The sequence below is a fragment of the Gopherus evgoodei genome, chromosome 3 (assembly GCF_007399415.2).
Source record: "Gopherus evgoodei ecotype Sinaloan lineage chromosome 3, rGopEvg1_v1.p, whole genome shotgun sequence".
In the NCBI taxonomy this organism is placed as follows: domain Eukaryota; kingdom Metazoa; phylum Chordata; order Testudines; family Testudinidae; genus Gopherus; species Gopherus evgoodei.
Genome location: NC_044324.1, coordinates 126035971 through 126050464, shown reverse-complemented (window position 1 = coordinate 126050464; position 14494 = coordinate 126035971). Strand labels below are relative to the sequence as shown.

General features: G+C 41.0%; 1 protein-coding gene across 1 annotated transcript in view; it reads left to right on the top strand.

Moving 5' to 3' along the window:
* SYNE1 (spectrin repeat containing nuclear envelope protein 1) overlaps positions 1 to 14494 on the top strand; it is a 402501-nt gene that overhangs the window by 312760 nt on the left and 75247 nt on the right. The window contains exons 114-117 of the mRNA XM_030556596.1: positions 3025 to 3180; positions 4661 to 4831; positions 10008 to 10141; positions 11588 to 11792. Of these exons, the coding sequence (XP_030412456.1) occupies positions 3025 to 3180; positions 4661 to 4831; positions 10008 to 10141; positions 11588 to 11792 (666 nt within the window). The remainder of the gene's footprint in view (positions 1 to 3024; positions 3181 to 4660; positions 4832 to 10007; positions 10142 to 11587; positions 11793 to 14494) is intronic.

Here is a 14494-nt window from a genome sequence, read left to right as displayed (position 1 = left end):
ACAAACATGGGGTGAAATCTTGGCTGCACTGAAATCAATGATGAAACTCCCCTTGAGTTCAGTGAGGTAAAGATTTCACCACTAAAGTGCAACATGTAAAGGAGTAATAGTGTGCTGAACGTACCTAAATGCATACACTTATGTGAATACTAGCTTAATAATTGTAATAGCAATAATGGAGCAGGTCCATGCCCAGGTATGCTGAATTTCTATGAGTTAAAGGGATACATTCTGTTTTCTGGGCAGCCACTTTTCTGGATTTCACTGTTATGAACATTGCACTTGACAGCTTAAAAAGTTTACTTTCCCTCCTTCTGATGCCTTCCCTTCCTTGGACATGCTGGGGGAAATATGCTTTAAAACGAATTTGGCCTATATACTCCTTCCCTATGGAAAATGCACAAATAAACCAAAATAATTCAGATTTTCCAGACCACTAAGGCCATTTTGTGTCACAGAAGCAACTCAAAGGGCCTTAAATCAACTAGAGACAGTGGAAAACTCCACCTGTGCCAGGGAACTCTCTGCTGATGGATAGCTGGTGAAGGTGGCGCTGCCTGAATCATCTTCCCCCCCCCTTGCCCCTCCTGTAAGAGGGAGGAGGAGGCGAGGCATGGCATGGATGGAACCCTCCACTGGCCTTAAGTCACTGAGCCTGGGTAGCCCTAACATGCTCCAGGGCCTGGTGGCCCTGAATCAGGGAACCACAATCAGCTCTCTGGTCCAGTAGGGACAGCATGATATTAGGAATTTTAAACATGAAGGAATGTCTTGCTTCTTTTCAGATCAAGGAAAATAGAGTAGGAGCCTCTAGAGAAATCAGCTTGCATATGGACTTCCAAGCCAGATCATCAGTATGGTATCAGGGATCAGATCTCTCCAGACTGATTTAATCTACTAGACAACAAACAGGAAATGGTGAAAAATTCAAAGCTCTAGGCCAGCTCTATCCCCATGGGAGTGGAGAGTTTGTAATGCTCAGTGTTATGGTCCTGTTACGAAGAATAGGGGAATTTTCACCTATTGTTGCTGTTCATTTCTTTCTCCCCAAGCTTTCCATCAACACAGTATTATGACCCTATATTAGTTAAGTCACAGGTAAATCGTGACAAAAAGTCCTGTGGCACCTTGTAGACTAACAGATGTATTGGAGCATGAGCTTTCGTGGGTGAATACCCACTTTGTCAGAAGCAGGTAAATCATAATAATCAGAAGGGCTTGAAATTTTTTTTCATATGAAAACTGAGATCCTAGAAAGTACAATAAAATATTGCCAGAATTCATGAATTTAGTAACTCCATCTATGTTTCTGTGAATGCAGAGGGCTGATACGTTTGGCAGTGTCAGAAGTTACTATTTTAAAGTTCTTTCCTGTGAACTTCAAATTGAATCCAACCTGTGTCTTCAGTACAAATGACTTTATTATTTCAGTGCAATAAAGCAAATAACCCATACAATGAAGCCACCATGCATAATTAGCACAACTTGACATAGTTGGCAGACTCTGCTTGGCAGAGGTCCAAAGCTTAATCCGATTTATTACACGTGGTTCCTTTGGGTCAGAGATGTCAACAAATTCACAGCTGTGTGAATGGCAAGACTTTGATCATTAGAAAAACAAATTGTTTAAAAAATAACTTCACTAGGGTGTCAAACATTGTCAGGTATTCAGTTAAACTAACACAAAAGCTACAGTTTATGTATTAACAGGTACTGAAACTGATCCAATATAACTTAAATAGTTAAGGGCAGCCTTTATTTTTTTTTCATCATAGAACAGAAACATAAATGACTCTTTAACTGAGTTATCAGATTGAAAGGATAGACATCTCAGTTTCCTCTGTAAATATTTCTGGCTCCCTGTTTATTTCTGGCGTTTGATGCTTTGCCAGTTTAAATCACATCCACTTTTTTTTTTTTTTTTGGAACAACCACATACAGACTTAAATAATACATTTTAACATTAAAATCAATTAGATTGGTTAAAAATGTCAGATTTAATTGGCACTGCTAAAAAGTGAACAATTGGCTGTTTTGGTGTCAGATGTTATGAAAATGATGCAAGTATTATTCCAAGCTCTTGTTCTGGAGATGGACCAAGGAGTCCAGGTTTTTATTTTCTGAAACCTCATTGTTTCCAAACCAAGTTTGCGGTTTGGAATCAATCACCAAGACTAAGGAATGGTGAGAGTACAATAAATGTTCTGGTTTGGGTCCATCCCAATTTATATGCCATTGTCCAGGAGAATGCAGGGGAAATACGTAGAAATACTGAAATTCAATAAAAAAAATATGCCAAATGATTTGATTATCAACTAGTTTCTACATTTTAGTTGCTAAAACAGATGCCAAGAGCTCAGAAAATAGAGTATAAGAGAAACAGAGGATTATAACAAAGTTAAAAATAATAGAAACATGGAACAGAATACATGAAATGGTAAGAAGAAACAATAGACTGAAATTCATCATACTTGTAAAACTTAGAATGTGCTTATGTCTCTGTATGCTATAGATTGAGCCCCAAATTCTGCCCATGCACTCCTACTGATGATATGGCTTTTCAAGGGTGTAACTTGGGCAGGGTTTGGTCCTTAATACTCACTTGCTGCCTGATGAATATTAATGAGTATCTACAGTTTTTGTCTGATTCATCTCTCAGAAAGGAGTAGCTTTGGGGGTATAGAGGAGGTGGGGAGTGCAGACTCAAATACCTCAGGATCAGTGTGCAACCCAGAGGGCAGACCTACAGATCCCAGACCATGACCTGGCAGCATGGATCCCTTTACACTACCTCCAGACAGGATAGGGATAGATCAGTAATTATTGCTCCACCAAGGAATGGTATGGAAAATAGAATATATGGCATAGAAATTGTTGATGGATTTTTATTATTAAGGGAATACTAAGCATACCACTGTGCTCTTCCCATTGTTACCATTGCAGAAGTTGGGGGTTTGCAGAGAGTTTTTGTATCTGAAAGCATTATCGATCTAAACACAATACATGAATGCTTGTTTCTTTCAGGAGTTGGAAGAGTTGATTAAAGCAAAGGAAAAAGAAGTCGAGAAAATAGAACAGAGTGGCCTTTCCTTGGTCCGGAATAAGAAGGAAGAAGTCTCTACTGTTGTCATGAGTACCCTGCAAGAACTTAACCATTCCTGGGCCAATTTGGACCACATGGTGAGAGAACGTGGTCCCGTTAATCAGGAGGCAAACTGTGCCTAGTATTCCTGTGAGTGCAGATAGCTCTCACCAGAAAGCAACAGGTGGATTTCTTCTAAGTGGGAGGGAGGGGAGTAAATGTTCCAGGAGACTGGGCAGTGAGTCTTTACCAACCTTCATGTGATTACACATGTAAAACGGGTATAAAAATTCCTATTTCACAGGGGTATTGAATTCTTATTTATTAAAGTTTTCACAGTGCTTTCAGATTTCACATGAAATGCACTGTATTCATTACAAGGACCACCTTTCAAAGTACACACATTACAAATAAAGTGTATGCAGTACTGCCCCAAGCCTATAAATAAACCTACAGCCACATGTTGAATTAGGGGGGAAATGGCAGGGGTGCTGGAACTAGGGGTGCTGAGGTTGCGGCAGCAGCCCCTGGCTTGAAGTGGCTTCCATCACATACAGGGCTTGCAGCTTGGTTCAATGGCTCTCAGCACCCCCACTCTACGAATTGTTCCAGCACTGCTGCTTCCAAGCTCCACCCACAAAAGTAATCTTCCCCTCATAGGAGTTTCCAAAATCAGATGCTGCTCCCATTAGATTGTGCAGAGGATCAAAATAAAAAGATGCTGCTCTAGGAGCTCCACTGGGCTCCTTTAATTTGACTCCCCCTGCATGGGGCATGACTCTGCTGTTGGTTCTGCTCCTTGGGCTGGGCTGCTGCTTGATTGGCGGGCAGGGGTGGCAGAACTTTCCAAACACAACTCACTTTTGGCACCAAATGAGACACCATTTACAGTAACTTGTGCAGGTCAGTCTCTTTTCTTTAATGAAGAATAAAATCATTAAAATGTCAGCATCATTATCTATCATCAGTAGGTTTCTGAGTTACCGCCTCACTGGGATTCAGGGAGCAGTTCACAACTCTCAGATATACTGTTCCAGGCTTTGTGCAGACAAGGCTGCAATGGTTACACTCAGTTTGTGTGTCTGAGATTTTTTTTCTCTCCCATAACTATTAGAAACTTGCCTTTAAAAAAAAAAAAAAAGCTGAGATTCTAGAGAACAAGGCAGGAGCTTCAGAGACGTTCTAGTACCTCACCCTGCTGTGTACTGTCCCATGAAAAAGCCTGATCAACAGCTGTGAAAAATAGTTTTTCTCATAGTCACTGTGTGTGCTATCAATAATGACAAACCATGTGGTTTAAGGGCTAAGTACTGAACATCAGACCCCCTTTAAGGTGTCATATGTTGTGCAGCCAGAAATTGAGATACCCAAAGTCACTAATCACATCTGAAAATCTTGGCCAGAATTGTTATGTGACCAAGCACATTTCTTGTTAAGCATGACTGTAGAACAAATACCACTGAGCCTGGAGTGCTTAACCTTTTTTTTTTAATTCAAGATCAAATGAAGGGAATTAATTTAAGCAAATAGCAAATGCATCTCACACATTCCATGTTGATTGTTGTTTTTTTCTCCCAGGTCGGCCAGCTGAAGATATTGTTGCAGTCTGTGCTTGATCAGTGGAGCATTTACAAAGTGGCTTATGAAGAACTGAATAGTTACCTGATGGAAGCTAGATATTCTTTGTCCCGCTTTCATCTCCTCACAGGTTCCTTGGAAGCAGTGAAAGTCCAAGTCGATAACCTTCAGGTGACTAATGAGTACTGAGCCTCCTGACATCTTAAGAAAAGATTTAGAGATAAATTCTTCCCTCAGTACTGCACAGATGTAGCTGACTGCAGAATCTGGCCCTTAAAAAATGGAATCTTAAATATTCTGCCAAGCCACAACATTTGATGTTAACAAATGTCCTTATACACGTTCCTAGAAGAGCTGGTCCTGAATTTTTTTTTAAAAAGTAGGTTTTTGTGAAATTGCTTTTTTAATCAAAATATTTTTTCTCTACATTTTCTAACCATCTCTAGTTGTTAGAAATCTATGAAGATTAATAGAATTTTTAAAATCCAATTTACTTGTCTTTATTCATGCACTGGTAACTTTTGCATTTCTCCATGCCTGAGCAATTAAAGTCAGTTTCACAAGTTTATCATAAGTTCTTCAAGTGTTTGCACATGTCCATTTCACTGTTAGGGAGGTCCGAGCCTTGTGCTTAGATGTCGGAGAACTCTTTCCTTTAGCACCCATCAGGGCGGCTCAAGCGACTCGGTCTCCATAGGCCACTACATGCTAGTATAAGAGGGCAGAGTCACCCCCAACCCTTCTCAGTCCCTTCTTACCACCAGTGGCAGTTGTCAAAACAATCTCAGACTTCTTGTCATAAGCATTCTCCTTCTTTTGTATCTGTACTTCGTTATTGTTAGAAAGTAGTTAGTTAGTTAAGTTTAAGTTAGTTTTAGCTAGTTTTAGTGATAGATTTTTTGTCTTAGGTCTTTTTGGTGTAGTTTTCATCTGCCGGTACTGAGATCAGTACTGAAATGGTGCTGCACTCACCAGGTTTTAAGTCCTGCCTCGCTTGTACTAAATCTATGCTGGTCAGTAACCCACCCCAGCCTGTTTGAAATATTCAGGAGAATCCCACATAAGTGACATTTGTCTCATTTCTAAGGAATTTAAGCCCCACTTAAAGAAAGCTAAAGTGGCAAGGCTCAAATATTTGCTCATGGAGGCAGCACTTCATTCCCCATCAGACTCTTCTCACACGAAGAGCACCCCAAGTACATTGGCCTAGGTTTGGAGCAGACCAGAGGTGACAGCAGCTCGTCAGTCCCATTCACGATACCAAAGAAAAGGCTTAGACCTTCCTCAGGCTCAGTACCTTGCTCAGGCATGTTGGTGCTGAAGCCTAATAGAGGAAGAGACTCTAAAAGACATTCAGGGAAGTCTCTCTCACTGGAGCACTCTACAGCTAAAAAAAAAATGGATCGCCACCTCCAGAGCCTGTGCCAGGTCCCTCAAGGGCATCCCGAAAGATCTCTGTGACAGAGCCGTCACTCATTGCTGCTCCCAACCACCCCAAAGACATACGCAGCCACAGCGACCTGCTTAGCTTCTCAGTACCGGTATCTCCAGCAGTGCAAGAAAGTTTTCTGTTAGCACCGATGCCTGCAGCACCTACCTCTCTGTGTCAGGAACTCGCCATACCACTACCTCCCAAGCCTCCCCAAAGGGCAGTGCCATTTCAGTCTAAGGACGATGTCATACAGTCACAGTTTAGGTAGACTCAGCCCACCTCCACGTTTGTCTGCTTGTGAGTCACTGTCATAACATTTCTTCCCAGATCTGGAGCTTAACGTCCAAAATATGGGTGTTAGCATGAAAACCTCCAAGCTTAGTTACCAGCTTGGACCTGGTAATTGCTGCCACCAACCAGGAATTATACAGTGCCTAGCTCACTGTGGTCTCCCCAAAACCTTCCCTGGGGGACCCCAAGACTCAGATTCCTTGAGTCTCACAACAAAGGGGAATAAACCATTTCCCTTCCCCCTCCTCCCCTCCAGGTGTTCCCTCCCTGGATTCCTGGAGAGATATACAGAAGCAAGCTCCGTGAATCTAAACAAAGGGATTCCACCCTCCCTGCTTCAAGTCCTTGAAACACAAGCACTGAGAGATCTAACCTCTCTCCCCACTCACCCAGAGGGTATGCAAAATCAGGCTTAGTAAATCTAACACAAAGAGATTTTTCCCCCTGACTTCTTCCTCCCACCAATCCCCTGGTGAGCTGCATACTCAATTCCCTGGAGTCCCCACTAAAGAAAAACTCCAACAGGTCTTAAAAAGAAAGCTTTATATAAAAAGAATGAAAAAGGACATAAAATGGTCTCTGTATTAAGGTGACAATATACAGGGTCAATTGCTTAAAGGAAAAAAATGAATAAACAGCCTTATCCAAAAAGAATGCAATTCAGAACACTCCAGCAACTACACACATGTAAATACAAAAAAAACCAATATAAACCTATTGTCTTACTATCCTTGTACTTACAACTTCGAAACAGAAGATTAGAAAACCTGGAGATAGAAATATCAATCTCAGAGCCGAGAGGGCACAGACCCAAGACAAAGAACAAAGAACTCACACCCAAAACTTCCCTCCACCCAGATTTGAAAAAGTCTTGTTTCCTGATTGGTCCTCTGGTCAGGTGTTTGGTTCCCTGTGTTAACCCTTTACAGGTAAAAGAACATTAACCCTTAGCTATCTGTTTATGACAGTCACCTACAATGAAATGTGTATAACATCTGCAAGCACTTGAAGACAAAAAGAAAGTTGCGTACCTTTCTGTAACTGTTCTTCGAGATGTGGTCTACGTGTCTATTCCACAACTTGCCCTCCTTCCCCTCTTTGTGGGAGGTAAAAAGGAACTGAGAGAGGTCGGGGCAGCTCCACCCTCTTACACCAACATGCAGTGGCACGTGACAACTGAGGGTGCTTGAGCTGCCCCGATAGGTACTGCTGAGGGGAAAAAGTTTTCTGACAACTGTGCACAAGGCATGTACACGCCTACAGTGGAATTGACATGTGCAACACATCTCAAAGAACAAGTTACAGAAAGGCAAGTAATTGGTTTTTTGTCTCTTTCAGGTTTCAGTGTTGCAGTGTATGCGTTTCAAACACAGTATTGCCAACCTCAAACTTTCAAAACCATGCAACTAGCTTAAAAATCATGAGGGTTTAAGAAAAATAGAGTCCTTTTTATTTGCCTTCAGGTTTCTGAGTCTTTAGGGAACACTCAGGTCACATTTTCAAGTTTTCCTTTTTAATCATGAGGGCTAGAAACTTACACTTTTTAAAAAACAAAAGCTGAGATTCTCACATATTCAAATGACTCCAGGAGCAGGGGATTTATGAAAAATATTAAGTATCACAAGCTCATAATAAAAACATGATCATTCAAAACACTGCCAGCACAGAAGTGTGTTTGTTTTTAAACCGTTGTTTTTGAAATTAAAAATATTGTGGAAACATTTCATATGTCTTAGGACTTATTTAAAAATGTGTTTTATTAGTAGTTAATTGGGGGCAAATTTAAGCTGATGTTGTTGCAATGATTGGCAGTTTAGATAGATTGTATACATGTGTCAGTGGAGTTGCAAAGATACAAGTGAAGGTGAAAATGGCATATGTGTAAATTGAGGTCCACAGAGCACTCGCTGACAAATGGTGCTGCCTCTTTTCCTTGTTCCCAGATATTACATTTCATAAAAGGCAGCAAGTAAAACAATAAATACTTTTGATTTTTTTTCTTTGGGACAGATTGTGGGCCCAAGGTGCCACCTTACTACTTTGAGCTGACAGCCTGTACTGCCACTCACAGCACTGGAAGGGAAATAGGCTCAGCAGAAGCACTGTATTCCTCCTCTCCTTATTTGGGTGGGCAGGAGCAGGTGACTGGGCAGTGCTCCCTTGTACCCCTTCCCCCTCCACCCCTCCAAACACATCCAGCAGCAGACAGACCCAGTCCAGTTTACACCCTCCTTGAAGCAGCAGGGAGACTGGGAAAGGATCTGCGGCTGTGCCGTCAAGAGGTGTGATTGCAGCATGTCTATACGTAGCCAAACTAGATTTGATCAAGATAGTTCGCTAAAAATGGCAACATGGGTGGTGATATGGGCTAAATGATGCAAGCATAAGTCTGACCGACCAGTACCCTGGTACATACTCAGGTGGCTATCCAGTGCCACTGCCTGTGTTGCCACAGCTTCACTGCTGTTTTTAGCAAGCTAGCTAGATCAAAGTTAGCTCAATTGTGTCTACACGTGTTGCAGTCAAATCTGCTATTGCAGTGTAGACATAGCCTTAGAACTTGTCAACGCGAACGTTTAGTTTGCCGCAAGCTGGAGTGTGAATCTACCCTTCACTAGCCTGTTGCAGACTAACTCTCCATGTGGACCCTGCTGCCATGCACTAACACTTTCATCTACTCCCATTTCAAAGCAGGGTAGATCAAAGCGCATTAATGGACTGTTAGTGTGTGTCAGCAGGGTCCACGTGGAGAGTTAGTCTGTGGAAGACTGGTGTGGGATAGACTTACATCCCAGATTGTTCTGAACTAAATGTTCCTGTAGAGCTCCCCTTAGTCACAAGTTCCTTCCCAGGCTGCACTGTCCCTTGTTGAGAGTAGATTGTTAACTCATGATCTAGCCTTAAGCAATTATTGTAGCTGTTCATGAGTCCAAGGATGGGTTGGGAGGTCTCTTAACAAAGAGCGCATCTCATGATCACATTGTTTAAAAAGTTTGAGATCCCCTAATGGCGATGATTTGAATTCCACACTTGTTTAAACTTCAGCTCAGTGTAAATAAATAGGTTAACAATATTTTTTGAAAACATACTTCCTTGTGTTGCTAAGAACATCCTAAATTAATAACCAAAAGAATTTTAAAAATAAGGTCTACTTTTCACTACTTGTGCTGCTAGTTCACTTCTGTGCATTTCTCTCACTTGGACTGTGGAAAATAGACTAGTCAATTTTAATATTGTTTCTTCAGTAGTTAGCCTGCAGTCAGTTTTGCTTTTTATTCATGATAGACTAGCATATAGTGTAGTCTTTTGGTTGCAAGCACTGTATGTGAATATTTGTTTAAAGTCAACTTGTTTCGTTGAAACGTTTTTTCATTTAGGTAAATGGATTTGGTAAAAATGTAATTTTTATAAAATCTAGATTTTGAGCCAAATTTAACCCGACAGTGTTTCTTTAAACATGTATTTAAGTATGATTTGAATTATTATAGGGGTAAAAATAAGAAACGTAAATTGATTTCATGAAGTCATATGACTCATGCACTTCTGTGGTGAGATTAAAATCTTTTTTATTCTACAGGAGTGGAATAGATCTCAATGTTGTTTTTCTTTTTTCTCTCTATACAGACCCTGCAGGATGAGTTGGAAAAGCAAGAGAACAGCTTACGGAAGTTTGGTTCAGTGACAAACCAGTTATTGAAAGTGTGTCACCCACCAGTCACTGAAACACTTTCTGACTCTCTGAAAGAAGTCAATATGAGGTATAAAGGCTGCTTTTGTGTTCAACGTTGTTAAACTGAAAGTTATGGTTGAAAGCTTCCAGCTCTCAAAACCTAATTTAAATATGTTTGGATTATCTGATTTCCTCATTTTATTTTATTTTGTTCATTGATTTTGTATGAAATATTTTAGAGCTTTAAATATACTTTAAAATTTGTAAATTGTTCAAAAATATTCAGGTTTCTTGAGTCCGGAGAGGATTGAAGAAACAGAAGGGCATAACCAAGTAATTTGTCTACATAATGGCAAATGAAATTCAATGTTGATAAATGCAAAGTAATGCAAAATGGAAGGAAGAACTTAAATTTTCATATATACATGCACCAAGAGTGTTTAGATGTATTCTAAATTAAGGGTATCAACTCTGGAAGGGGACCTGGGCTTCACATAACCAACTCAATGAAGGCCTCTGTTCAAGGTATAGCTGCAGTCAAAAAAAGCAAACAAGATGTTAAGATTCACAGGGAACAGGATGGAGAATAATACCAAAGACATCTTTATACCATTATATAAATCAATGGCTCGCCCTCATCCTGAATACTGTTTGTAGTACTGATCGTCCCATCTCAAAGAAGATACTGCAGAATTAGAAGGCTCCACAGATGAATGAGGAAAATGATTAGGGGTATGGAAAATTATCATAAGAGGAGAGATTGAATAGTTTGGGATTTTTACTTTATAGAGGAATAAGATGGGACTTGACAAAAGTATTAAAAATAATATACAATATTGAGAATGTAAACTGGGAATTTATTTTTTCAGTGTCTCATAGTTCTGGAAAAGTGAGTGAACTGAAGGGTGGCAAATTTCAAAACTGATAAAGGAAATACTTTTTCACGCAACATGTGATTAGACTGTAAAACTCTTTGCCACAAGATGTCATTGCAGCCAAGAATTTAGCAAGATTTAAAGAGGGATTGTATGGATAACAAGAATATCCAAAGTTGTTATAGTTAATACTTTTTAAGAGTTTTTTTTAAAGGATGTAACCCCTCAGTCTTCAGAGCTTTAACCAATTTGTGGCTATTAGAGACTAGCAGGAGACTGTATCGCCCTTCTTCTGCCTGCTGTGCAGTTTTTCTTGCCCCTTTTTTGCAAGCATCTAGTGATGGCTATTGTCAGATACAAATATGATGCAGTATGGCAGTTCATGTGAATATACATTCCTGTGTTTAAGTGCTCTGAGAATATTGTACTACTGATTTTTTTTAAAGTATGATTTAAAACAGCATCAGTTTTATGTAATAACCATGATCTAATCTAATTTGAGTCATAAGAGTTACTTGTTTTCTAAACCACTACTTGTCAAAGCAAACATGTAATTCTTTACGTATCTATGAACAGTATATAATTGCTACTTTAGGCCTTCTTCTGTATAGCTCTGTTAACTCACACGCTTTGACATATCCATTTGATATATCTGCCAGGTGGAATAACCTTTTGGAAGAGATTGCAGAGCAGCTACACTCAAGTAAGGTCCTGCTTCAGCTCTGGCAGAAGTACAAAGACTGTTACAGCCAGTGCTGCTCCTCAGTCCAGCAGCATGAGGGCCAAACCAATGAGCTGTTGAAGACAGCCACTAACAAGGACATAGCTGATGATGAAGTCACTACTTGGATTCAGGATTGCAATGTAAGCTCACTGCTTTAGCACAATTACCTGGGCTAATATCACAACAGGGTTTTCTATACTAAATTGTTTATCCGGGCTAATCAAAATAGTTTGAGATGTGTATGTAGGGGAGATATTTTCTCTTCACTAAAGAATCCTTCAGGCAATAACCATGGGCTTTGCCTTTCCTATCCAGATTCTGCCATGAGACAAGGCCAAAGGGGCCCCCACCTTCCTGAATCAGGAATTCAGGGTACTAAGTTCTCCTGGGTTCCTGGGATTTTCTCACGCAAACTTCTCCCACGCAAACTTCATTCCTCATCTTAAATGTTAGTTCAGACACTTCTATGTATTGGTCAAGGCCCATGCTAGAGGCAGATGAATTGAATTACTGTGTGCACCTATCTTTGGGCCTAATCCTTCGGTCTTTCCTTATCCAAGTCACAGTTACTTGGTGAACTGTTCCCATTGATTTCAGTGAGAGAGCTCACATGAGAGAGGATTGCAAGGTCCGCTGCTATGATTTAGCCTACATACTCTAGACTGGAAAATACATCAGGCAGAACAGAAGAGAGAAGTTTAAAATCTTTTCCCACCTCTCTTTGATTGTGAAAGAACATGATGCATTCTGTTGAAATCTCAAGATTCTGCCCCTTCATCAGTTTACCCACATCTCATGTCAAAGGTACAATTTATCTCCTAAACATGGACAAATTTCTTCATTTATGAGTTACGATAGCCCATTATACCACTGCCTTTGATAGGCAGATTGTCATAGAAGGTTGCCTGGAGCACCCTCTAGCATCAGGCCACGGCACAACAGGCATGTCAGCCTCAGTTCACTCTTTGAGTCCTCAGTCACTCCACTTCAGGTTCTCCTGCTTTAATAATATCCCTTCTTAGAACTGGTTATTACCAAAATATAGCTCATTGCATCTGCAACAGAAGTCCCAAACATAGTTCATCTTCCACATCTGGTGGATATAGTCTTTAAAGCCCTGCTCTTCCCAGCAAGCACCCCCCTCACGCCCTTTCTGTAGGTTGTCCTTTCTTACCACACTCTGGTGCCATCTGCCACACGTAGGCTCCTCTGTCCCTCTGCTATGACAGCCACCCCAGCCCTATCAGCTAGAGTGCAACCCTGCTCTTACCAGCAGGAAACCCCTACAGCTGCTCTGCTGGGAGATCATCCCTCACCAGGGGAGTATCCTTCCCTGGACCCACCTCTCAAGTGTGGAGTCATCAGCAAGTAAGCCCGTCCAATGGTCTCCTGCCATCAGCTCTCTGGCTTGGGGATGCCAGCCAGCAAACCCCTCTTCGCTATCCTACCTTCAGCTTTCCCCAGGAACCTTCCATAGCTTCCTTTTGGGACCTTTCACCATCCACCTGGTATGTGGCAGCTCTCACCTGCCCTTTTCCTGAATGACTCAGACTGTGCTCTAAGACAGTCCTCATTCACTCACTGGGAGACCGTCTCCAATTCTCCCCATTCTTTATAGTCCCAGGTGCTGACTGGCCCTCTTAATTGGCCAAACTGGTAGCTTTAGATTTTCAGAAAGCTTTTGACAAGGTCCCTCACCAAAGGCTATTAAGCAAAGTAAGCTGTCATGGGATAAGAAGGAAGCTCCTCTCATGGACTGGTAACTGGTTAGAAGATGAGAAACAAAGGGTAGGAATAAATGGTCAGTTTTCAGAATGGAAAGAGGTAAATAGTGGTGTCCCCAGGGGTCTGTTCTGGGAACAGTCCTGTTCAACATATTCATAAATAATCCGGGAAAAGGGGTAAACACTGAGGTGGCAAAATTTGCAGATGATACAAAACTACCCAAGACAGTTAAGTCCCAGGCAGAAGAGCTACAAAAGGATCTCTCAAAACTGGGTGACTGGGCAACTAAATGGCAGATGAAATTCAATGTTGATAAATGCAAAGTAATGCACATTGGAAAACATAATCCCAACTATACATCTAAAATGATGGGGTCTATATTAGCTGTTACCACTCAAAAAAGGGATCTTGGCGTCATTGTGGATAGTTCTCTGAAAACATCCACTCAATGTCCAGCAGCAGTCAAAAACGCGAACAGAATGTTGGGAATCATTAAAAAAGAGATAGATAATAAGACCGATAATATCATATTGCCTCTATATAAATCCATGATACTTCCGTATTTGAATACTGTGTGCAGATGTGGTTGCCCCATCTCAAAAAGGATATATTGGAATTGGAAAAGATTCAGAAAAGGGCAACAAAAATGATTAGGGATATGGAATGTGCTCCGTATGAGGAGAGATTAATAAGACTGGGACTTTTCAGCTTGGAAAAGAGACGACTAAGGGGCGATATGATAGAGGTCTATAAAATCATGACTGGTGTGGAGAAAGTAAATAAGGAAGTGTTATTTACTCCCTCTCATAATACAAGAACTAGGGATCACCAAATGAAATTAATTGGCAACAGGTTTAAAACAAACAAAAGGAAGTATTTCTTCACACAACACACAGTCAACCTGTGGAACTCTTTGCCAGAGGATGTGAAGGCCAAGACTATAAGTGGGTTCAAAAAAGAACTAGATCGATTCATGGAGGATGGGTCCATCAATGGCTATTAGCCGGGATGGGCAGGGACAGTGTCGCGAGCTTCTGTTTGCCAGAAGCTGAGAGTGAGCAACAGGGGATGGATCACTTGATGATTACTTGCTCTGTTCATTCCCTCTGGGGCACCT